Raw genomic sequence first — 25,972 nt, 5'->3', positions numbered from 1 at the left:
TCTCCGGCTGCCTCTGCCCCCACGCAGGTAAGGCTGCAACACCGCCCCCGCTTCAGCTCCTGCCCCGGGACCGGCGCGGGGGTGGGGTGGGGGGGAAAGGATGGCTCTTTAGGAACCGATTTCTTCTCTTAAACCGGATTTATTTTGCATTTGTAAGCTCGGGAGAGAGCAGCAGGAGAGACGGGAGCGCGGTGACTCCGAGCGCTCCGTGCGTGAAGCAGGGGGAGCTGCCCGGGATGGGGGCAAGAAGGGTGACAAGGGGACCGGGACCCCAGCGGCTGCCTGTGCCCCCATGCCCCGCCGGTACTTCCCGGGTTTCGCACTAACGTGAGGCGGATCGGGCTGCCCGCAGCCCGTCACTGAGCTGGCAATGGATATCGGATGGCTTTCCAGGCTTTCCCCCATCCAACAGGGATTACCCCGCGTTTGAGAGGTTTTGCTTGCTCTTTCCTGCTCTGTGCAGATGAGGAGACCCAGGCAGGGAAGGCAGCTATGGTCCTGTAGCAGATCACTTCTAACTTCGTAAGTCTGTTGTCAAAACAAACGATGTGGTCTCAAACTGCCTTTTTTTCCAGACACAATGGGTCTGGTGTGTTTTCTCCCTTAGCCAGCGCTGCAGGGTTTGAGATCACAAGCCCCAGGTAGCAGAATCCCCTTAGCATCCCTGTTTACCCTCCAGCTTGGCTTGTGCCAGCTCTAAATGAGATCTGAAGTTTCTGTTTCCAATAACATCACTGCTCTGGGTTGGTTTGCTTGGCATATAGGGGGCTACGGACAGGGATTGCCAGGGTCATAACTGTAGTGTGCTGTGCAACAGCAGGATGGCAAAGATGTTGCAGAACAGCGTGTTGGAGTGGTTATGCCTCCTGAGGTCCTGACTTCCCATCTGCATGCTGAACTCCTGCCTCTTTGGGCTGCTGTAGCGCAGGCAGCTCCTGCACAGTCACCCGAGCTGCCGCATTTGAGGGCATCTGCCCAGGCACTCACTGCTGGGATTGTGCTTCCCAGCGCTCCGGCTGGGGCAGCTACGCAGAGCTCAGCATGAGCTGGAGCCTCTCTGATGTGCCTGAGCAGGTAACTGCTGGGCACTGTGCTAGCAAGGGCTGCTGAAGCACGTGTCTCTGCCGGGGTTTGGTCTGGAGACTGCATTTTTACACAGTGACACAAAGGGCTCTAAAGCAGTGCTGCTGCGAGAGTGCTCCAGCATCACCACAAGATGTGGAGAGTGTTTGAAGAGATGCCGTTTTACAGTATGCTGGAAACCACTCAGGTTTTTCCCTGGATTCAATTTGCCCATGAACTTGTTTCCCCCAGGCTATATAGTGCAAGCCTGATGGCAGGGCTAGGAGGGAAAAGGAAGCTTGCTCTTCCACATGGAAGTGACCCTCATCACCCAGACACAGCAGTACTGTCATAGGGGTAGGTGGAAGTTTTGGTGGGGGAACAGACTTATCACACAGAGCACTGAGGCATCAAAAAGAGATTCAGCTAGAATTTCTCCGAATGAGAAACAGGGGCAGCGCTCCCTAATCACCGTGGCTGGAAAGAGGCACCAAATATTATTTGTGTCCTGGTTCAGACCCCATCTTTATCAGAAAGAGACAAGAATATGCTGTTTCCTGCAAGCTTTGTGGCAGAGACTTTAAAGTTGCATCTCCAAATGCAGCTTAAGATAGAGGATATAAACCAAACTTTCCCCCCTGCAGAGTGGCAGCTCAATAACAGGGGTGTAGGCTGGATCTTCCCCCACTCCTCGGGAGGCTGTTAGAGCAGAAGTATCAGGGTGGCAGGACCTCTTGTATCAGCAAGTTCAGTTTACTACAGCTACAGAGCCCTCCTTCACCACCTCCTTGTTATGTCACCAAGGTCTTTGTGTGGCCCCAACAAGAGTAACAAACCCAAAAGTTGTCACCACTCACATTGCAACCATATAATATTTCAGACATGCCAAAGAGTACGGTTACACCTGCCCACTGCTACCTCTGAGCAGAAGCAGCTCTCTGGGGTTTTGCCTCAGGACAGCAATGACTGCACATGAAGAATGGGTTAACAGTGACCTTTCTGATACAACTCACTGAGTTCCTTTGGCTTCAGTTGAAGCACTGGGGTCTTAATGGCTTTGGTCTGTGGGGCTATTGAACCGTTGTTTATCCAAGCTTGTTATAGGCAATAAAACCTGAATTACTACATACTTGTCATCCTTGAGGGGCAAGTTACATCCTTGCAAGGGGCATCCTGTCTCCTAGTTCCTTTCTGGCTGAATACTCCTTTGCGATATGAGGTAGCCTGCAAATCAGATGGGCAAGGAAAGATCTCCCAAATTAGGCAGTTTTTGCCAAGGTGTGGTATATTTGTTTCCATTGTTTTCGTTTTCTGCTCAGACACGTTAGTGAGCTGTGTGCCAAATAATATTTTGCTATTATACAGGGCTGCTCATGAAAGCACCATTTCCTTTATTTAAAGTTTTGAACCTTTCTCCTGAAGGAGCACACGGGAATTTCCAAGGAGGAGGATTTGCAGGTCTTTAGTGAGAGCTGTCATCTCCCTGACAAAGTCTCACAAATAAGCCCCATAGGTGACTGTGGGAGCTTGAGCCTGCCCCCCACCCCAGGAGCGGGTACGTTTCAGAGTAGGGAAGACTTGGGCACAGATCCTTCTGCACCAAAATTATCCTTGGCCTGGGTTTTCCACTGGGCTATATATCCAAAGAAATAAGTTGCAGGGTAAATGCAGCAACGAGTGGGAGAGGCTCTTGTGCTATGCGCAAGGTCAGGTGTTGGTCTAAAAACTGGTGACTGCCAGCCTACACAAGAAACTCCGAGAAACCAGGTGGTCTGTGGGGACCTGCTGTGCCCCGGGACTTTCTGCCAGAGGTCACTAATCTATCAGACCTGTCGCTCTGTTTCAAAAACTTCGCAGGTCACTTGGAATGAATAGAAGCAAGCTGTAAAAATGTCAAGTGGCTTCTCTACTTAGAAATCCATTTCCTCTCCAGTTCACCCAACTATATCCATCAGTAAACAATCAATCTCCCTCTCATTCCTCCTCAAATGCCTGGAAAGAGCTATAATTATCTCCTCCTCTTCTAAAACATACGTATTAAAGCAATGAATGCCTCTTCAGTCAGAGTCCTTGAACCCTGTTATCCTTCTCTCAGCATCTATTTTATATGGATTTATCATTACCAGCTGCAGCTATGGGTGATCTATAACATTTCTGGGCACATTATATTACCAAACTATCAACTGGAGGAACTTCACACACTTAACTAACAGTGAGACCGGAGAGCACCTTGGAGCCAAGCAATCCAAGAACTTCATGCTTTTTGCTCAAGGACTGTCCGAGATCTCAGCTTTGTCATAATTATTCCTTTGCAATCAACATTTCAAATAAATCAAATTATATCTATACTCCCATGAATTCCACATGCATTTCAGTTCCCCAGTGGGATAAATTGAAATTTTGAGAATTGGGTCTAGCATGCAAATACTCAGTTACCACATGGGAGCATGTTCCTCTGCAAGTATGAATTTTTCAGTCACAATTTGTCCTGGTTTCAGCTGGGATAGAGTTAATTTTCTTCCTAGTAGCTGCTATGTTTTGGACATAGTATGAGAATAACGTTGATAACACATATTGCTTTACTTGTTGCTGAGTACTAGTTATATTAAGTCAAGGACTTTTTCAGGTTCCCATAGAGGCTTAGAGGGAGCATAAACAGGACAAGCTGACCCAAGGAATATTCCATACCACAGATGTCACACTCAGTATATAAATGGGGGTTGGCTGGGAGGGGGGGAATCTGCAGTCACTGCTCAGGACGGGCTGGGTAATCGATCATTGGGTGATGAGAGCAATTGCATTGCATCGCTTTATTTTGTATATTCTTTTACTAGTATTAGTATTATTTTCTCTTCCATTACTGTGCTGTGACACTGTCTTTATCTCAACCCATGAGCTTTTTTCATCCTTTTTCTCCCTCTTCTCCCTACCCTCCTGGGGGGTTGGGAATGAGTGAGTGGCTGCGTGGTCCTAGTTGCTGGCTGGGGTTAAACCATGACACAATTCCAGAAAAAAACAAAACAAAAACAAAACAAAACCAAACCCCAAACATTTTTATGACAGTGATTTTCAAGCCTTCACAAGTTTCTGCCAGTGTAGATAGAGGTTGTAACTGGTGCACTGAAGTCACAAGGCCTTTCCGTAAGCTCCCCTTAGACATTCTTAGGATCATGATTGTCCTAATTGTTTAGAAGCCCTTGCTCAGACTGGGCAGCCCAAGATACAGCAGCATGCTCACACGCCAGCTTTGCTTGAAAGGTGTTGGAAAGGCAGATTGTCTGCAGAACCTTGATGCCAAGCAGCACCTCTGCCATCGCCAGAACTGGCGTCAGGTTGTCAACAGGCCAGTAAAGCACCAGGAAGCAGGAAGATCCTCACCCCACAGTGAAGCTCTGTGGAGATATATTTCCCTCCCACAGGTCCAATTGGTAGCGGTTGCTGTTTTTTGGGGGTGGGGGGTTGTTTGGTGTTTTTGGGCAGCATAAGAGTAATCCAATTCTTCTAAATGTTAGGGTCCTGCCAATGCAAGGACTCCCCGTGTCCACAGGGCTATGCCAGGAACAGCCATTGCCCAGCTGGGAAAGTAACATGGCTCCTGCGTGCTCTGCGTGGGGGCCAGCTGGTGGGCTAGCGCCAAGAAGGAGGTGACAGCAGAGCCCCACCACCCAGCTCCACCCCGCAGCACATATGGGGGAAGAGTCAGCAGCAAAAAATGCCTATTGTTTCAGAAAGGAAGTGACCCCTTTTCTCTTAAATGCTGGGAAATCAAGACCTCATCATTGGTGAGAAAAAAAAAACCCTCTTCGAAGTGAAAGGGAAATACCACCTGAGCTGTGCTGCCAGCAATGCTAGAGAACGTGTCACAGCAAGAGGACTAACGGGAGACTTTTTGTAAAGGAAGGAAGGAAGGAAAATGAGGGAATGCAAGGACTGAATAGGAGAGACAGCCTGTCATTTCTAGGTCATGAGTTGGACTCCAGCTCACTAGTTCCTGCTGCCTGATGATTCTTCAAAAGCTGATCACCTCTTAGTCTGTACTTGGAGGCCACAGTCCCATCACAGAACCTGTCCTGCATGGTACGGGATTTAATCCTTGGCACAGCTGGAGCTAGAGAGTAGTTACCGTGCAGCTCCTCTAAGGGGATGCTGAAAACCCTTTTCTGGGGCTTCACATGTGCATCTTGCTCCTGTGCTTACGGCTAAGCAGACTGGTAGGAATGATGGGGTTTGACTTTGGGCTTCCTTTGCAGGGCAGCTGTGCACAATCCCTGCTACTCCAGCAACCCTGGTCACTGGTGATGCCCTTTACTTCCAGTGCCCTGTTCCTGTGGCACACTGCAGTTGGAAAGAAGTGGCCTTATAGATTTAAGCCTAGAGGATGTTGCACGTCTTGTGGTAGATGGGAATGGGGGGAGGAATAGGCACTCTGAGCAGCTCCACACCGCTCGCCTTGTGCCTCTCCCTGAAACTGCCACCCTCCATGAGCCTGCCAGCACCACCCGCCGTGGATGGGTTCGCTGTGCACATGAACCTTGCAGTAGCTGTGGGGACAAGCAGAGGGCTGCCATGGCTCTAATGCTGCCTTCCTTTGTAACACAACAGCAGACGGGGACAAGCAAAGCTTTGGCTCCAGTTGTGCCAGTCATCACGCACCTGTTTAACAGAGATTCTCCCCATGCCAAGCAGCCTACAATCAGGATTAACATTTTGAGATGACGGGTAGGCACAGACTAGAAGGGAGGAGAGCAGCACAGGGCAGCACTGCATGGTATAGCTCTGCACTGCCACTAGCAGTGCTCTTCCCACTGTGAGCCTGGCCTCTTCCCGCCACCAGTTTTTCCATTAGCCAGATGCATCAGAAGACCATGTGCTATGATACTCGAATCAGTGCATCAGAGGCCAAGGACCCCTCTCAGGGATGCAGCAGAACTTAACAGGGCTTGCACTGAAGGAATTGCCAGGTGAAACATGGCTTTGAGCCACAGGCATAGAGGCAAAAAAAAAAACCTGGCCCTTGGTTTCAATGCTTTAGAGCACAGGGATTTGAATGCAGACTTTGGCTTGGTTTACTAGAGAGGTGGGAGCTTTTGCAGGAATTAGGCCTGGGCAAGACTGGGAACGCCTAGGAGTTTTACCTGGGCAGTTGTTTGAGCGTATTTCTTGTGGGCAACTTACTTGGGGTAAAGAAGCTGCTTGAAAGCAATTTTGTATTTAGATACCCACCCTCCTTCCTCAGGTGAGGAATCTCTGTATTAATGCTCTAGGCTGTGCCCTGGCAGCTCCTAGTTATTGTGCAACAGGAAAAATACACTTGGACTTAAAACCCCAAGGAAAGGAAAGCCTTGGCACACCAGCTGATGGGAGCATATCCACCTTTGTAGGATTTAAGTTTCTCTGCTAGGGTTTGCTAACTGCCAACAGAGAAGTATCCTAGAAAGCAACTTGGAAATGAAGCAAAGCAAAGTTCTAGAAACTTAGCTGGGACACATCAATTCCTTTCACTCCCTACTAATTACCTTCAGATATTAGCTAGTTCACTGTTACCACCTCCCTACAAGATGGAAAGCAGTCTTACTCTCCAACTGTACAAGCACAGAAAGTACAACAACTCGCCCAAGGTTACACATAATCAGTCACCGTCAGTTACGGGCTTCTATTACAACCCGGAGAACCCCGTTTAAACCCTGCTTATCTCTAGTGTGGTTACAGAGCCATATAACCCTTTGAGAGCGCTACTGGGCAAATAGCAGGAGTTAACCCGAGACGATGTTTGGCCGGGGCACACGTTGCCAAAGATGCTGCAGGAAGCTATACTGATTCCTAAGCACACACACACAACTCCGCTGCTGCTATGCCAGCGTCCCAGCCAGCTGCCTGAAAGCAGCATCTTTCGGTACCTTACCCCCACCCCAGAAGGGGTGTGGAAAACCAGTCCAGGGGAAAGGAAACAAAAAACAACAATAACAAAAAAAAATCTTGGCTGATTTCCCAGGAGCAGCAGTGTCAAACCTGGCTGGCCTCCAGCACAAGTAAATACATCTTACCAACCTTCGTGCCGCCGTTCAGCTCTCTGAAGCTCTTCACACCTCCTTTCAGAAGCCTCCACGCAGCACTGTAACCGTACCCCTGCCGCACGCTCCCTCCAGTGCCAGGCAGGAGTCCATCTTCCCTGCTTTGCTCTGGGGCCCTGGTATTGTTGTACAAAGCCCTTACAGGCCAAATTCCCAGCCAGAATTAGCTGAAACAATTCTGTTAGGGGCCCTGGTAACGAGCTAATTTATAGCAGCTGAGGGTCTGGCTCACTTTTTTCTTTTTTTTTTTTTTTTTGTAATTGCACAGATGAGCTTTAATTGCACCATTCTGGTGTTTGTTGGCAATATGCTTGCAAAAGCTGCATTTTTGTATGCCTCTTTCAAGATCTGTAGCAGAAACAATCTGCTTGTTGGAAGTCCCATGGTTTAGATTCCACAACCCAGTTAACTGAGAGGAAGAAGAGACTGTTCCATCAGTGAGGTGCAGCAAGAAAAACTCGAGTTTCAGGTCGCTGCCTTATTCGTGGGAGATCTCTCTGCTGTAGCACAGATGACCTCATTGACCATGGGAAAGTATCACTGAATGAGTGAGGACAAGGTGCCTAAGCATCTTACAAAATCCTGCCGTCCTTTGCATCAGTTCTGAACTTGTGGTAGGGAGATGATAGCATTTTGCATCATCGCAAGGGGTTGGGAGGATAAATCAGAAATGCTCAAACACTGTGGTTACCAGGACCTGCCAGTGCCAAGATCAATGGTTTGCAGCCTAGAACAGATAAATGAGAAATTGTGAAACCGTGCAATGTTGCTAGTGACCGCAGGATGGGAGCAGCAAAGGACTGTGTTGTCCAGAGCGCAGACCTTTCTCAGCACTGGGGTTGTTGGCATCAAGGGGACCCTGATGCAGAGGGTCAGAGATTTAATCTCATTTTTTATTTTTTCTACCCCAGCCAAGCTTTCTGATACACATTGTAGCTTTTGTAGTTATAAAAGATACGAATTAAAGCATCTGACATCTCCTTCTGTAAGCAGCAAGACCTCATTTTAATATGCTGCTTCCTGATTTCAGACAAAGAAATATTTGTGTAGGCCAGGGTGAAACCGGTTAAGCAAGAAAAATAGGGGCAGATTGAAAGACAGAGAATCTCCAATCAAAGGAAAGCATGGCATGATTAATAAGTGAATGCAATCAAAGTCTGCGGGAAGGGACTACCATTGCATAGAGTAATTCCTGGTAAGAGTGACAGCTGTATGATTTGTTCTTAAAAAGGAAGTGCAGCAACGCAACTGCTCTCCTCCTGACTCTCGGTGGTTTTGTTGTGCCATCTGGGGTGGTGATGCCATCAGAAGAGCCTGTACGCCTTCTGTTTTTCATACAGATACAACTCTTTGCCTCTTGCTGCCAAGAGGTGTTTGCAGCTGAGCAGGAAGGTCCTCTTCACTCCAAATCAGTAACGACTCAGCTCCACCTCCTCTTTCCAAGACCTGGCACCGACCTCCCTGTTTTGCTGTGTGTGAAGCTGCAAACCAGCCTCCTGGTCCTCAGTTAAGGGTCCATCACGCTCATCCCAAGAGTGGGAGGGCTGGTACCCAGCCCAGCACAGGCAGCTCCTGGTGAGCGTTCCTCTGGTACTTCCATGGGCAATGTCTTTCTCTTGTCCCCTGCCACAGCAATGTACTGGTGTGGCACTGCAGACGGTTTGGCACTGACTGTCCCAAATGTGGCTCTTTACAGTGGAGAGATGGCTGTGAATCCTGCCAAGGGAGGCAGTTGCAATTCTGTGTATGATAAACAAGATCTTCTGTAAGGGGTTATAAGCACTACATGCCCAAGTGCCATAAAAAGCCCATCAGATGGGATTATTTATCACTGAGAGCCCTTTTGAAAATCTAGTGTAAAATATTGAATCTATGGCTGCCTATGGACAGTAAAGGGCACATTTCAGTGCTCTCCCAAGAAATTCTCAAGATCAAATAGAAGGAATTTAAATAAAATAGAAAATTATTCATTTAATAGCTAGCTTGGCCTTAATGAGTAAAAGTCTCCTTTGTCTGTGGACGTTGCGGAAAGCAAGCTGGAAGAGGGAAGGCTGGAAAACAGGTTATTTCTGAAACGGGGAGTTTTCTGGGTTACCGTGAATGAGAGCTGCACAGCAGAGCTCTCCCCGCTCTACTGCTAGCAGGGGGTCCCAGGCAAACCTGCCTACTTAGGGATAATTACCTTACCGGGAGTGAGCTTGTAAAGCAGCGGCTGGTTTGATGTCAGGCAAAAACAAAGGAAGTAGGAGAGGGAAATGAAAGGAAATGGAGTAGGAAGTAAAGTATCCTGAAAAGTGTATGCATTGTAGCCCTCTGAGGTGCTCTGGGTCAGGCAGTAATAAGGGAAGATATACCAGAGAAACGGAATTGTTGTACTGCAGCATTTCCTGGTCCCAAATGCACTAACAGATGGGCTTGGAGCTGAGATTTGCGGTTTGCTAAAGGGTGGACGCAGAGCGTTGACACTGGCTCTCATACCAGTGTGAAGCAGAAGTCTGCACTGAGAAATATTAGATTCAGAAAAACAGTAAGAAAACCTGGGGGCAGATCTTCAACTCCTGTAGATCAGCCTTTCGTCCAGAGACTGTTCTACCACATTGCCATGTGAAATAATTGTGATGTGAAAACAAGTCGTCTTTGTTGATGTGCAAAAAACTAATGAACAGAGCTGCCCCGCTCTCCTTTCTCTTTACAAAGAAGGTAAGAGTTCATTTAAAGAAATTACTTCATAGCTAAAACCATACAGGGAGTGAAAAAAGATCTACAGTGCCTTGTTTGCTTTTTCTATCAGTACTTGCTTTTCGTCACCTGTATGTGTACAGAGAATACGGCAAAGAATACCAAACAGTTTGCAAATTGCTTGTTGCAACCCAAAATTCTCTTAAGCCTGCGGAAAGACAGATTTCTTTTGACCCTTTCTTCTGATGGTTCAGAATACATTTAATCAGAGGAAATATTTTAGCCTTAAACTAATGTCTGTCATGCTGAAAGAAAATGTACTTCTCTGCGTCTGTGCACAGGTAATCACAAAAAAGTTATCTGGCTATATGTGTTGTTTTCTACCGACCTACTAAATCAGAACCCCGTGTGCATTTATGACTCCCCCTAAAGGACTCTGGGGCCATGAAACACAACATTTCTGTTCTAGCAAACCTACAAGAAAGCTTCATATAGCTCAAGAAAAACAAATCAGGGCTGCCCCCCTCTACCGCCTTACTATAGACAGGTTTACACTTCACACCCCTCAAGGGATGCACTATACACTGAGTTTTGTAGCCTCTTGTGACCCTCTGCTTGTTTTCTTTTAAGCAGGTAAGAGGAGCCCACCTGCTGAGGACAAAGTCGTGCTAACACATATGAAGATACTGAGCAATGAAGGAATTCAAAACCCAGGGTTAATCCCAGAGGCTCCAGCTGACACAGCCTGCACAGAAGAGTCCCATCTCCCCGGCGCCAGCCTCCCACCGGACTGCCAGGAAAATCCGAACGCAGCAGCTGCACCGGCAGATCCAGACTATGCAGATGGCCCGGCAAGCACAGACTATGTAGCCACACTGCCTGACCTCAGCGCCTTCGAGTCCAAGTGCCGACTTCATAGATTCTCCAAATTTGAATCTGAGGACTCCGGGGTTGAATTGCCAAGCGGGGCTAATTCTCCATCAACCCCAACGGGTTCAGAAAAGAGCTTTGTGCTTCACAGCAGAGACTCCTTTTGTGACTCAGGCGTGCTTAGCACCTCTTCTTCTCCAGAAATTGACCATCTGATAATGAGAACATGTAAAGAGCATGCCAGAAAAGCCAGCCACCAAGAGCCAGAGAGTGAAAAGCAAGCTGAGTACTACAGCCAGGAGGCAGGTGCTGTGCAGGGTCCTACAGCTCCCCTTGAAGACTTCAGTGTCCCTCAGGAAGAAAGTCCCAGTAAACATTTTGACCAAAGCGAAAGACAGTCTCTGGAAAAGGAACCTACCCCAGAGACAGACCTTCCCAGGGAAAGCGCTCTTCCTACCCCAGCTCCCATAGAAGAGCCAAAGACAATTGCTGACAATTTCCCAGAGAACTTTGGCAGCATGCAAGACCTTCAGATCCATGGTCATCAGCTGAAGAAGTACCCCACAAGTGACAGTCTGGATGAATACATGGATGAATGCTGTAGACTGAGTGAGGTAAGAGACACCTAAACTGAATCTTATAGCTAGGCCTCTCCAAATACCTCAGTCAGAGTTCAAGTCCTATCGTCTGTCACGAGCTAGGGCACATCTGAGTGAGTTAGGAAATCTCCTGAAACCGTTGCAAGCAGGAGATCTTGGCAATGGATTTTTAAGAGCTCTTTTCATAGCAGTGAAATTCTGAAGTAATTCGCATATATTGGGTCTGGGTAAGGATGACTAATGGCTCATGGAGTTCTGATGTTTCAAAAAGCCCTAGATAAGAGAATGGACTTGATTCTGGTCTTAAAATGAAGATTATAAAGTTAGTCATCATCCTCTGATACATAAGACGGGGATCAGAACACAGTTTCTTTTTCAAGGTCAGGTTATTCCTGTTCCTGGGAAAAGCTGGACTGCTGTCGGAGCGCTGGAGTTTGGAAGGAACTTGTCTAAGGGGTAGCTCATTCCTGTCCAGGCCTGTCCTGTCCTCTTGAGCCTGCTCTCTCGAATAATGAGTGAGCAGGGAACTAACGCACAAATTCAAATCTTTGCTGGGCTGGGCATGGAGATCCCAATTTATGGAGATCTCCTGTGTTCTGAGACTGACCAAACTTTAAATACGTAAGATTTTCAGCAGCTTGTCCTACACCTTCCCCCTTGCTGGGTACACTGTGTGACTGAGAGGAAAACAAAAAGCCCTTCTGTGCACCTTGTCCCATAGTGGATGCTGGCAAGCGCTCCCCACAGTGCTTTGCCTGAGGCCCCACGCCGCCGACGTGCAGACACTGCCGTGCCTGCCCGCTGCAGTGGCTTCCGTGAACCAGCGACGGAAAGGTCTAACTGGGGAGGTGATTCTTGAGAGACCAAAAAGCCCCGTGAGCAAAAGGAAAGGAGGGGGCAGGCTAGGTGAAGAAGGTCACACACACACAACAAAAATATCAAACAGCGCATCGCAGGGATTCCTTTTCGGGGCATTCATTGCTGTAATAGTGATGAATTGGAATGGGAGATGGGTGGGAGGAAGCCAAGTGACAAGTGCTGTGTGCTGTGCGTGTAATTTCACCATGACCTCTCTCTGCATGGGCCTTGAACCATCAGGCGATGGCCTTCCTCTCCAGCATGCCAAACCCTCCCGAGTAGTGAGGAAGGTCAGAGATGGCCCACCTTTGTTAACACCACATATCGAGGCAGCACGAGCACCATCCAATCCAATTCAGCAACCTCTTCCTCCCCAGGGCCATCTCACACATGGCAGAAGACAGATGTCTATTTTGCACAGTTCCCAAACAGACAGCAACCTGGCCTTTTGGCAGAGAGTTCAAAAAAAAAAAAAAAAAGATTGGAGCAGGAGAGTTTGAATACCAGGAGACTTTATAAAAAGTTACCTAAATTCTCTGTCGTGCTCCAGAGGGTTTGCAGCCAGCTTGGTCTTGTCTGACAGCTCTGGCTGCCCGTGAAATTCCCTTAAGTCCTTTGTGAAATGGAGCCTCAGTTTCCCTTCCCTTAAGTCCTTTGTGAAATGGAGCAGTTTCCAAACGCGCAGAGCATTTAAATAAACAACAGAATAAATTAGAAAGAAGCTGAAGAGGAAATGAAGCTCTTGGTGGCTTATCTCCCCTCCTTTTTAATATCCTCACCGGCTGAGTGCTAAAGCTCTGTGCCCCAGAGCACTTTTCTTTGTTTGTTTTTCGAGCTGTATAAATACAGCTGTGACCTAGATGCTGGGGAAGTTTGCCCCTCTTCACAGAGCACCTCCAGGCTGCAGCATCTCAAGAGCAGCACTCTTCAAACTGCTGGGATGCCAGGTAGCGCCCAGGCTGACCGGGGCACGAAATGCCCCCGACTGCTGCACAGCCCTGCGGCAGAGCCCAGGGACAGCCTCCTGCAGCTGCAGAGCCTTCTGCCCTCCCCAAACCTGCACCGGGTTGACCTGTCCTCACTGTCATACAATAGAGGCAGCACAGAGTGAGACCCACTCAGAAATGATGTCCAGATGATCATCTGCATCCATCAGCTGATGGATGCATCTTGGTTCACCCCAGCTGAGGCTCTGCTCCAGGCTTACTCTGTGGCTATCGCATTTGGCCATAACCTGTCCGAGATGCAACACGGTACTTAGGAGCCAATCTCTTGTCTGTCCTGATGTCATCTCAGGGACTCGGACACCCCTGGAAATGCAATCAGTGTTGTCTGAAAGCTATCAGGCCAGTACAGGGTATTCCCACTCTGCTTGGCAAAGAACACGGCAAACCAAATTGTTCCACTACCCATCTCAGTAGAAATATTGATAGAGATGCAAGAGTGCTTCTACTGGCTTATGTTTAATGCCAGGTGAGAGCATTATTGAACTATAGATGACAGCAACTTTCTCAGGTCTGCTGCTGGTTTTGGGAATACAACTTTCAGGTAACAGGGGAGCAGTTGTGTTTCCCCAGCCTGGCTGGCTGTGGCAATGCCAAGGGCACTGTGCTTACCAGCATGCCACAGCCGAGCAAGGAAGGATTCAGTCTCTGGATGAGGATGTCCCTTGATGTCATGCTGGCCTCCCCCACTGCCAAGGCCACTTCCAAGAGAACAGGAAGGAAACTGCTGAAGAAGAGAGATTGAAAATGACCAAATATTTTGACCGTTTGGATTCATTTGGTGAATGGCTTTGGCTGAAAATACACATCAAATCATTTTAGTCTGGCATTTCTTAAACAAAGGTTTCTGATCTTTTGTTTTGAACTGCCATTATTTTGAAATTTGCCTACGTTTAGAAAGATGAAAGAAAGTGGAAGCTGTCAAACAACAAGTGAAAGAACTTTGAAGCCTAAATAAAAGCATTTCCTTTTAAGCCAAATTAAATGTTTGGGGTCAGTTTGAAGATACATAGCTTTTGATGCTTTTGCTTTGGAAACACTTCCTCACACTCCATAAAGTTTACATTAAAGTCAGCCCATACCCGTAGAAGAAGAGAGAGGGTGGGAGCATTGTCGTCATTAAATGAAAAAACCCCACCATTATTCACACAGCGCTAATTCTTCTGGGCCAAAGCAGTCAAAACACTTCTCTGCGGAGAGCGGTACGGTTCAAGGGAAGGATAGGGCAACCTGTGATGGTGAGCCCCATAGCCTGTGCGTGCCGCTCGGAGGAAACCAGAAGCTATCAGTAAGCGCAGCTCCTCCTGGACAACAGGGTGGAGCCGTCAGAAATATACAGCACGATCCCTCTCTTTCCTGTTATTCACAAGCCTTTTGGTGCTGTCAGCTTCCAGTGACAAATGCTTCCCGCTCAGTCTGCGGCGTCACTAATCGGTTGCTCCAAGCCCATGATGGGAGGATTGTAATTACATTCGGTGGCTGTCAGCACAGTGACCGTACTGCCTCCGTACTGGCCATGCTAATGCGGCAGGAGTGGGCAGTGAGGGATTTATGGGAGGATGGACGATGGTACAACTCAAAGCTATCTACAAGAGAAAGCGAAGAGCACTGCATGAAGTGCAGAAACCTAAGTCACTGCAGGAAACATCAGCAAGCTCTTGTCTGAATGAAGAGCTTCTCCTGCAAGCTAGTCCTACCCGTCAGCTTCGGCTCCTGCTGCCAGGTCCAGCCCAGGACAATTTTCCACTGAGCCCAATTGAAGAAAAGCCCATTGCACACATCAAAGTAAGAGATCATGGCTGAAATTAGGCAGGACGCAGTGCTGATGAGATGATCAGAAATGCAGATTTTGGTTATATCTCAGTTGGACAAGAGGCTTGAAAACAACCATCTTTATTGCAGCTCCCACTGAACTTCAAACCTTTGTAGTACTCAGATGCTACAGGGAGCATGATGTTACACACACACACACACACAGAGGGACAGGCTCCCACCTCGGTGACTCTGGTGGCTTCAGAGAAAAATGTGATTTTACAACAGTCAAAATATTGACTGGAGGGCTCTAGGTAAGCCAAAGTTCTCAGTGCAGATGATGATCCTGTATTTTAAGCTTCCTAAGAGATCTGTGGGCCAGCACAACTGCGATGGTTTATTGCCAGCTGAACAGGGATACATGCACTGAAAACTCATCCCCAAAACTTAGTTAGGTAAGTACTCACAAGGCTAGAGATCTCTTTTTCATTCCACAAGTGTAAAGTCAGTGTAGTGCACCTTAACTCCGCAGGGTCAAAACTGTAGTGGGAGTAACTCAGCACAGTATAGCTGAGAGCTTTGGATTCCTTTTCTTCCAGCTGAGGGTCTGGTTCAGTCTGATGTACCTGAAAGCAAAATCTGGCACCTATTTATACATTATGTTGTTACTTTCCCAGTGCAACTTTAACCATCTCTTTGGTTAACCATCTGATAAACCATAAATTAGGTTTGTCTGATCCTTTGCATCTTCACCTTCAAAAAAGTAGATGAGATGTTTTTCATCCTTCATAGGTTTCATCAACTCAAAAATGGGCACATGCTTTTTGTTCCAATACTATTTGACAGTCCCTGTGTGGGGAATGGGAAAAACTTCAGTCTCGTTAGGTGAACGTTTTGGGAAGCTTCAACTGGGAGGACAGAGACTGGAAGAGACTGGAAAATGTTTGCAGTTTTCCTATGGTTGCTCACCCTCCACTGCCAGCGTAAAACCCTCTCACAGGTGCTGAGACGAAAATATTTAGACCAGAATGTGACAGAGCAGGTTCTGTGCTGTACGTGGCATGACCAGAAGATAGAAAGGGCTGCCTAGGTATTTCCAGTCTATGGAAAAGAGAGTCCTGGAAGGGTCCCTGGAGAGGCCGTCTCTGAGCAATCGTTTTGGGGCAACCAGTTGAATTACACAGATATTCTGTATTGAACACCTGCCATATCTGATCAATCCTGATGCTAACGGGCCACGTGGCAGGGCAAGCAAGGTGAAGTATTCCCTTTAAAAGCTTTTACCCTTGCATGCTGACCACAGAGGTGGCTGACCCTGCAGGGATAGGCAGGCGCTGCAGGCTCTGCCTGATTGGCCTTTTGATCATTTGCGCTTGCCTGGATCACTTCAATAAAATGCAAATTAATTTTCTGTTAAATAGCCCAAACTGCCTGCCCTGAGCAGCCTCTGAAGGATGGCTGTGAAACAGGGGCTTCCAGCATACCTCCAGCATACTGGGTCCAACCTTCAGTCTGGTTTAGGTCATCCACAGGGTTAAATCCCCCTTGCCCCAAGGCCTGGAGGCAACTGCTCTACATATTTTCCCTCTTTTTTTTTTTTTTTGTTCTGGGGACCTGTATCCTCAGGAGTTGGACATTCTCTCTAACTTTTGCTAAAAGCCAGATTTTCTCCCTGCCTGCCCAAAACACCTTTCCGTTCAAGTGCCTTCAGCCTTAGGCGCAGAGCACTGGAAATCTGGGCCACCACGTCTTCTCCTCCCCTGCCCATGTTGCCATATAAACCTAGCAGCCACAAACACAAAGCAGGACCTTACAGTGTTAAGCACTGGATAAATATAAAGAGGGTCCCTGCCTGAAAGAGATGACAGTCAAGTGCTTCCTTCTGTCTCCCCAGTCCCGAGGTTACAGCCAAATGTTTTACTTTACCCTCTTTTCCAAGAGCTGCTGTGTCCCTTGTAGTCTTCCCTTGTATTTCTACAGCTATAAAAGGGGTTGGATTTGGCTCACTGTCTCCAGAGGGCAATATAGACATGCCATCAGTCACTGGAACAGCAAACTGGAAGAAAGGGAAGGTGTTAAATGTGCAAAAAGATGGTACAGAGTGGCAGAAAACCCACATTTTCAAGGAGAATGAGGAACTTTTGACTACCTGTTTTTGGGAAATTTTGAAAAAATCCTTAGAAGCTAATACTCATGTACTTTCTGAAAAGTCATGCTTCTGAAGCTGGGCACCCCAAAATCCCTAGCAGCTTTCAGATATGTTGGTTATAATGCATTTGATTCAAGCTTTTCCCAGCAGGCATCACAGGGGCTTTGTTCTCCCTGTGGGTCCTGGGGCTGCCCCTTCCCACTGCACAGACATGCTGAGAACTCAGTTTTATGGCTGAGTAACCTTTGCCTTGCCACCACTTCTGCAGGCTCTGCCCGAGAGCAAAACAAAAATCATGAATGTGAATGACTGGTTGGCTTGGAGTCATCGCAGCTTTTCATATGATTTCATGTGACCTCTGTCCCAACCTCAGACACAAAAGCATCTGGACATAATAATACCTGTTTATAAATAACATTGTATCATCATTTGTTTAAAAAGAAGTAAATCCTAATGTTGATTATTTTTGAACACACCATGAGCTTTCTGACATAATGAAAATACAGGAAGAGTCCCAAGGCTGGCATTTCCCCAAAAACGTAGATTGTTGTGGGAAAGGAGACAGAGTAAGCTTCCTGCTTTTGTAGAGGGAACTTATTTTTTGAAGTAAGATAAACTTAGAGCACTGCTTTTGTAAAGACCGAGGCTTATTTTACTTACTGATATCACATGCACATCAGCAGGCAGCGCCAAGGTGGAAGTGAGCCTCCGCATGTATTTGTCAGCACGTTCAGCAGAGTCCGCTCACGGCGCATGAGAGGACACTTGCTGTGTCCTGGGGCCAGAAGCGGTGAGGTGCGGAGCAGGAGTCTGGGAAGCACGGTGGCCTTTCCTCTGCCACAGGATTACTGTCTGCCTCTGCCACTGCCCTGGGCTGAGCAGCAGTGAGACTCTGCAGGTCATGGGCTGGGAGAGATCAGTGGTACGGAGTATCCTGCTGTAGCCAGGCAGCATGCTTGGTCACAGAATCACAGAATGGTCAGGGTTGGAAAGGACCTCTGAAGATCATCTAGTCCACCCCCCCCGCCAGAGCAGGGTCACCTACAGGTTGCACAGGACAGCGCCCAGGCGGGTTTTGAAGGTCTCCAGAGTGGGAGACTCCACCACCTCTCTGGGCAGCCTGTGCCAGTGCTTCGCTACCCTCAAAGTAAAGAAGTTCCTCCTCATGTTAAGATGGAACTTCCTGTGTTCAAGCTTGTGCCTGTTACCCCTCGTCCTATCACTGGTCACCACTGAAAAAACACTGCTCCCATCCCCCTGGCATCCTCCTTTTAAGTATTTGTAAGCGTTAATAAGATCCCCCCTCAATCTTCTTTTCTCTAGACTAAAGAGACCCAAGTCCCTGAGCCTTTCCTCATACGAGAGATGTTCTAATCCCCTAATCATCTTCGTAGCCCTTTGCTGGACCCTCTCCAGCAGATCCCTGTTGTCCTGCAGGTTTTCTTCAGGCATCTCGTAACGACTGAGAACGTAGCAGCAGAGACATAAGCTGGGAACTGCTAAAGGGCAGTGGAAAGATGTTCTTTCACTTTGGCAGCTTGGTTCAGGCACATGTCCCTTTCACTGACCTACCAGTGATGAGGGTCTGGGTTCAACGGTGCCGTAATGGTTGCAGATTGCCAAAGCAGACAAAATGTACCCCCAAGTCGGTCACAAAGCAGCAAGTCACTGCATCATGCTGGTATGTGCCTTTGAGTAGGAGCCAAGCTTAGCCTCAGTAGACATTAACATGACTTGCAGAGGGCTGTGGGCTAAATGAGCCATACTAACCCCAGTCATCTATACCATACAATAGGACTGTGTTTGTAAGTGTGTTATGGCCAGTAAAACATAAAAATTAGCCTGGGAGGTTGAACTAGAAACAGGCCATCAAAAGTTTTACCTCTGCATCAGCCTGTGATCAGTCAGAAGAGTCCCTCTGATGGAGCATCTTGCTGGGTAATCCAGAAAAGGGCTGCGAGCACACAACACCATAGCTCAAATCTGGCTACAACCAAAGCCTCTTGCAAGAGGAAGCCTGAGGTCTTTACCACAGCCCACAGCACTGTAAGGAGTGTGCTGGGCTCCCAGCTGGTAGTAAGGATTGCTCTGCCGTTACTCCGTGGTCCAAGCTGTATTGTCATTGCAGGTGAACCAAGGGAACAGCAAAGCCCTGGGATCTGGTCTGGGATACCTGGAACACATTTGCCAACTGATTGAGAAGATCGGGCAGCTGCAGGAGCACAACCTGCGTCTCCAAAAGCAAGTCTGCAGCTTGCAGAAAGAGCAGAAGATGAGACAGATAAAAGAGGTAAGCAGACACCACAATGTCTTCCATTAAATGGGGTACCCAAGGCCCAGATGGAAAGTTGCAAGTCTGTGTTAGGGAAGATGCTGATTTAGTTGACCCCACACCCACCCGGGCTGGGTGCTCTGGTCTTCAGGGAGCCCTCACCCACCACAGTGGGCTCAGCTGCTCTTAGGGTGGGCTTGGGTTTCTGTTCTTGTTCAGTTTTGTTTCCCAGATCTGCTTGCTTCTGTTGAGTTAAAAAGCGTCCCTCTCACCTCATGCGATGGCCAAGCTCAAAGTCAGGAGCTTTTACTTCTCCACAGATGAACAAGAACACATCTCCCCCTGTCAATGCCATCAAAAAAAACATGTCCATGGACCTCCTTAGCAGTTGTGTTTTGAATTAAAAGCTCGCTCTTTTCCTTCTGGTTTCAAACTGTCAAAAAAACAGACTCCCACAAACTCCCACAAAACAGACACAATGGGAAAGAGAAGCAGTGGTACCGCTACCCAACTTCATGCTGTCTTTCCCTTCCTGCGCTTCTGAGCTGCCAAATTAATCTCTGACATGAAACTTCTCAGTATTCCCATTTGTCTTGTTTTTAATCAGCCAGAGCTAGCTGGGGAATTTGACTGAAATTTGCAAATCATTTCAGTGTCCTCCTAAACAGCATTTTTTAGCCCCTGCATATTTTGTTCAGCTCTACCCCACCTCTGCTTCTCAGTTCTTTGTCTTTGGCCATCACACCGCGTTTCCAGCTTTTTTCCTCCCCTCCCTTTCTATTTATTTTATCACCCCCAAAGGAGCAGAAGGGGTTTGTCACACTCAGCTATTTCTTCCCAGTCATGCTGTGGCGAGTCTTTTATTCTCCCGACAGTGTCATTCCTCCCCTGGTGCTGCTGTCCCACCTGCTGAGACTGGATCTGCAGTAGGTGACTGACTTCTCCTCAGAGCCAAAGCCAAGTTGTGAGTCAGGTTGCAAAGCAGCATAGCCCGTCATTTCCATGTACCCATCTCTCACGCTCAGAGGAATGCAACCTCCTACATAGAGCCTGGGAATTGTTAACACATTTCCTGAAGCTTTACAACTGTGAGTCATTGCTCAAAGTAACTCCTCCAAGCTGCAAATTCAGGGTCAATTCCTCATCTGGTGTGTGTGCCCCCTCCTCCCTGGCTCCCACTGAAATGAAAGGCACCGTGCTTTCATTTAAATATTTGAAACTTTGATCTTTTTGGTATTTTCTAAGATCTCTCAGCAGTGCTTTCTCAGCTGCCTTTGTCCCATACTGTTCAGTGGGGAATTGGACTCCTAGATGTAACGTTCAGCACTTTCAATGTGCTCTACAAAACTGTGTGTCTCTCTCAGGTGTCTCTGTGGTGTCTGCACCTCCTATATCTGAGCAGCTCTCCATCATTTTCCTCTTCAGAGTCACACCCCCTCTGTGTAGAGGAGGAATGGTACTATCCCAGTTTGCCATGAGATGTGGAGGTTGCTATGCACATCACGCTTTGGAGGGTGTCCTAAGGCTACCTTCCAAACCATGTTGACTCTGCATGCAGACTGTGAGCATGGAAATGTTCCATGCCCCAGACATGGCTAGGAAAGACACAATCCCCAGAGCAGTGATGGGTTAGTGTGCTACTAAGAGCTGGTCATGAGGACTGTAGGTGGCCAGTGCTCCCAATGCCTTTTTTGAGAGCTGTACAAACATCACCACAGAGACTTGATGACATTTCCAGAAGCACTCAGATGATGCAGGTTGCTGAAGCTGGCAGAGCTATATTGGTTTATTCCATAAAGTACTAGGCAGGTAAGATCACAGGAAGCTGAAGGCACTCACAGGCATTCACAGAACTAGCCTTGACCAAGTGGGATGATTGAAAACTTAGAACATTTTGAAACCTTCTTTTATCATAACTCTTCTAAGCATGTCTTTGGCAGAGAAACATTTGATCTTTTGCAAAATGCTGTGCAGTTGTAGACAACAACTTTTGCCACCACAATCATGGATCTTTAAACACAACAAAATGGAAACAAATAAACAAAAAGAGGGATATATCCTTCTTTACCTTTGCTGTGATCCTGCTGGATCTCACCATCTTGATGACCTCATGAAAAGACCAGACATAACCACAGCAGGTGCTGCTGGGTATGGTGTTGATCCTGGAACACAAAGGGAACACAGTTACTCCACATCCTTTGCTTTACAAGGAAGTCTTTAATGCCCTGGGCCAAAAGCAGCATCTTTCATCAGATTTTCAAAGCACGACTCAAAGGTATAGGTACTGCAATGTGCCATGCTGCTGTGGCAACATATCCAGATGAGATGTTACATTAAAACTGTCAGTTGCTTGTGGGTCTCCGGAGTCCAACAGCAATAAACAGTTTGGTGCCCTTTCCACTTCAGCTGGATAAAGCTCTCCTTGCTTCCTGCCCTCCTAAACTCTCGTGGAACATGATTGTTCAAGATAGAAAATCTCCCCTTCCCACCATACCGGCTGTAGCAGTACACCAGCTGAAGTACCACATACAGTGAATCTCACTGGTAACATGTACGAGAACTATGGCATCCCATCAATAAAAATGCAACATGCTGCTGTCTGTGCACGTTCCAAAAAAAATAACATTGTCTTTAAATGCAAGTCACTGTTACAACAGATGATTGGTTTATTTACACAAATGCCTTAGCCAAGCAGCTCTGTGTTTGGAAACTTGTATTCAATTCCTTCTGGGAAACAACCCCAAAAGATGCTGAATACCAGGCAATTTAAGTTAAACACCAATGAACCCATGAAGAAAACCATGGAAACTCTACATTGCCAACACCGGGTTCCTCAGCCTTTTAGAGAGTTAAATAATTAGTCTGGGTCCTGATGGGTCTCAGGACAAGGCTGGGCATCCCTGGGATGGAATGATTGCAATTTGCCTGTACCATCGCATTGCCCGCTCACCTGAGTGCCTGCATACTTTCTTCTTGCCTGGTGTAGGAGTACCTTCTGCAACATTGCTCCTGTGGAGCTGCCAGCGTCTTCCTCAACTCGTACCAAGACGTGAAGACGTTTTTTGCTGGGAGGAGCAGACCTCACAGCCTCTTGGTTCAGACTGGAAACCCTTCTGATCTTTCCATCATCCCAGAAATAGGAGCAAACACTGAAAAGCTGAGCAGCTGCAATGGTGAGTTCAAATACCTCTAACATGCCCTCCTGCTTGCCACCAGTTGGTGAAATAAGTTGACCTGCAGCTTCCCTTTCCCTAGGAAAGACAGATGGGAACAGAGCAAGATGTTAGCAGAACTAAACTTTAGCTGGAAAGCTGAGAGATGTGTTTTAAAATGCTCTGACTACATGCAGGATTTTAACGCTTGCTTCTTCACATGTGTGAAGCAGGACCTTTTGCTCTGCAGCTGTGGCTACAAAGATTAGAACAAATGCATTATAAAATGGGTCTCTCTTTCGGAAACTTAGCATGCCTGAAATGGGTCCATTAGTGGAGCCCCTCCATGTGTCTTTAAAATACCCCCCAGCCAAGGTAGGATTTGATTTAAGATGGAAAGCCTTATGCCTGTTATTAGTCTCCTACCCTCTCGAGCAGGCACAGAACACATTCCTGAAAGATGACTTATTCTATAGACCAAGTGGAAATAAGCCCCAGCTGCAAAGCTTGGATCCAGAGACCAACTTTTCCAGAAGGCTGAGAAAGACTGGGCTCAGCCTACTGATGATAAAGCCAGCTGAAAAGTCTGGATCCAATGTGAGACGTGAACCAGCCCACTAAGCGAGGCTGATTAGTTTATTGCAAACCTTGGACTCCAGCCTGCCTCTAATACCTGGTGAAACGCAGAACATCAACGCACCTCCTAGCAGGATTGAGTCAGAGTGTAAATGGTCCTTGGGATCTCTAGTGCTGCGGCTCAGAAATGCTCTTTCCTGGCAGTTTCAGAGCAGGCCTGGAAGGAAAATAAGACCATGAGGAAGACATTAGAAAGTCTGCTGTGGTTGGACACTTTATTGGAGCATTTACCTTCTTTGCGCTGAAGTGTGGCATGACAAGACATGAGGTCTCATCCCACCATTAAGTCTTTTGGGTTCTCATCCCATCTGGAGTCGCAGCTTACTGGCAGCACTGCTCAGAGGCCATACTAGCAGGACACTGCTGAGAAATGTGAACAAATCCTTGTGTTTCATTGCAGGAAGTGAGAGATACCCGGAATCAGGAAACAGCCAGCCGATGGTGGGGCTCAGGAAGTCGTCAAACAATAGGAACAACAAGGAGAATGAGTTCAGAGAAGCTGGTAGCATGGCTGAGGGACAGGCTTTTCCGTCAAAGGACCCCGCAATAAGAAAGGTGAGTGATAAGCTTGGAGCCAAACTCAGAGTGGGACCTGTGGGAGATGCAGGATGAAGTTCTTTCTGCTCAGGCAGATCAGAGTTGGGTGCCAGGAGAACAAGCCAACGCTATCTGCTACTGAATGGGGCTGGGGCAGTGAGGGCCAGGGTGCTCTGTGCCTCTCCGATCTCAGCCTTAAATGAAGACAATATCTATGCCTTTATGCCAAGAAAGGCACAGAGCACTGGTGCAAGGGAGAGGAGCACTGCAGACAGCAGCATGGGCTTTAGCCCTCACTAACTCCATATAACTCAACACACAAACTCTGTCATAAGTATCATCTTCACTACTGCTGCTAATGAGATTAAAACAATCACACATTCATTACCACATATAAAAATTTTAGTGCGTCAGTCCTTAGCTGGCAACACTTATTACCAGACTGGCAGCATATCGGTGTAATTAGCTCCAGTCCCTAAAGCGTGTTTCAGGGAAACCGTGCCACTGAAGTCCAAGGGAGCCGGGATGAATGCTTTTCCTCTCTCTTTCTTTCCCATTGTTTGTGGCTGCCTCAGCACTTTCAGGTTCCGGTGGGGATCAGAAGTGCTGAAATGCCAGGGCAGAGGCTCTAATCAGAGTATTCCCAGCCTGACAGGAAAGAGGAAGGAGTAGGTCTCTCATGGGAAAGACCTTCTCATGAAATTTCCACCCCAAAGTTGCAAATAGGTTGCAAACATTTCAATGAACTTCAGAAACTAAATCAAGGCTCAATCCTGAAAGGTGCTCAGTGCTCTGGCTTGTGTCCAGCCAACTTCTGGAGTATGAACATAATTGTAAGCACTTGGGAAGCCACTGATGACTGCAGAATCAAGATCCGTGCTCTTTATAAAGTGAATCCTCATGCTGTCTTGTTACGCCACAGCTTAGTATTCTCACTTAGTATTGCATTTGGTACCCTGAGCATGAAATGCCCCATTTACTTCTACAGTCAGGTACCGTATGGTAGTCCTGCTACACTAGTCCCCGGGCTACTAGGTGCTATACACATGAACTGGCAGTCTAAATACAAGAGAGGCGAGAGGTGGAGGAGTAAAGAAGGTATTATCACAGGCATGAGAGACTGAATCGTAAAGAGATAACAGACTTGACCAAGGCTATGGATGTACTCCAGGGCAGAGCTGAGAACAGAGCCCAGTCTGTTCCCAGCGCTGTGAGATGGTTTTGCTGTCTTGTTATTTATCAGTCTATTTGCCTTTTGTTTTTAGGGTCTGGACGTCAGCAAGAACATCTCGGTATGTACCGCCTTTGCAGAATATATTTAACTTGTACCTGCATTATCTTGGACCAAGCCCCTGTAGTGCACAGAGTTATACATGAACAAAAGAGGTTCACTGACCCCCCAAGTTTACTATCAAAATAATGGACACACATGTACTATGACTTACTGCATGCGGTCCGTTGTTCTCCCACCCTCACTGCAGACAACAGCTCAGACAACTACTCAGGCTGTCTGTGATATTAGCAGTGCTTGCTTTTTTTGGGACAACACCAGTGCAATGAGGGACTAACCACTGAGGCTTCCAAAACCCTTCCACAGAGCACATTAATCCTAGTAGTAAACACAAAGGTTTGATGTTTCTATGAGTAAACAGTCTCGCTTACAGGCAATTAACTCAATAGCACAGAAACCGGTGTTGCAGTTTTCAGCTGAGCCCATGACCTCATCTGAAGTTTTGAACTGAAAACTTAGCAGAGCCCCAAGAAGATTTACTGCAATAGGCTCTGCCTGGGCTGGTGTGTGGGGCTGGGCAGCCGCCAGGTTGTGCTCCCAAGGTGGCCACAACTCATGGAGCAATGGCTCTGCTGGTGGCACAGTGGGAAGGCACCTCAGGACAGGGCAGAACAATGGCCCGAACGTGACAATGGTTTGAGAACTGCACTGAAAGGGGAAATCGTTTCTCCCCATTATGGTACTCCTGGGGCATGATCTTTTTTGTTCTGTTCCCAAGGTTTTCCAGCCATTACTTTAGGAAACTGTAGCAAAAACCCCATGAAATGTTGTGATGTGCGGTTCCTTTTCAGCTCATGAGTCCAGATGAGCTCAGCTCTGACGAACGTGACAATGGTTTGAGAACTGCACTGAAAGGGGAAATCGTTTCTCCCCATTATGGTACTCCTGGGGCATGATCTTTTTTGTTCTGTTCCCAAGGTTTTCCAGCCATTACTTTAGGAAACTGTAGCAAAAACCCCATGAAATGTTGTGATGTGCGGTTCCTTTTCAGCTCATGAGTCCAGATGAGCTCAGCTCTGAGAGAACAAACACTGGGGGGG

The 25,972-nt window shown here is 47.4% G+C and overlaps 1 protein-coding gene across 1 annotated transcript in view; it reads left to right on the top strand.

The window, feature by feature from the left end:
• The first annotated feature begins 10,822 nt into the window (after window positions 1-10,822).
• Window positions 10,823-25,972, top strand: part of LOC104289751 — a 21,416-nt gene continuing 6,266 nt past the window's right edge. The window contains exons 1-5 of the mRNA XM_009888752.1: window positions 10,823-11,296; window positions 19,173-19,334; window positions 22,303-22,489; window positions 23,505-23,659; window positions 24,907-24,933. Of these exons, the coding sequence (XP_009887054.1) occupies window positions 10,901-11,296; window positions 19,173-19,334; window positions 22,303-22,489; window positions 23,505-23,659; window positions 24,907-24,933 (927 nt within the window). The 5' untranslated portion in view covers window positions 10,823-10,900. The remainder of the gene's footprint in view (window positions 11,297-19,172; window positions 19,335-22,302; window positions 22,490-23,504; window positions 23,660-24,906; window positions 24,934-25,972) is intronic.

This window comes from Charadrius vociferus, unplaced genomic scaffold (genome assembly GCF_000708025.1).
Source record: "Charadrius vociferus isolate BGI_N301 unplaced genomic scaffold, ASM70802v2 scaffold436, whole genome shotgun sequence".
Lineage (NCBI taxonomy): Eukaryota > Metazoa > Chordata > Aves > Charadriiformes > Charadriidae > Charadrius > Charadrius vociferus.
The sequence above is the reverse complement of the archived record's forward strand: the minus strand, read 5'-3'. Positions and strand labels throughout refer to the sequence as shown.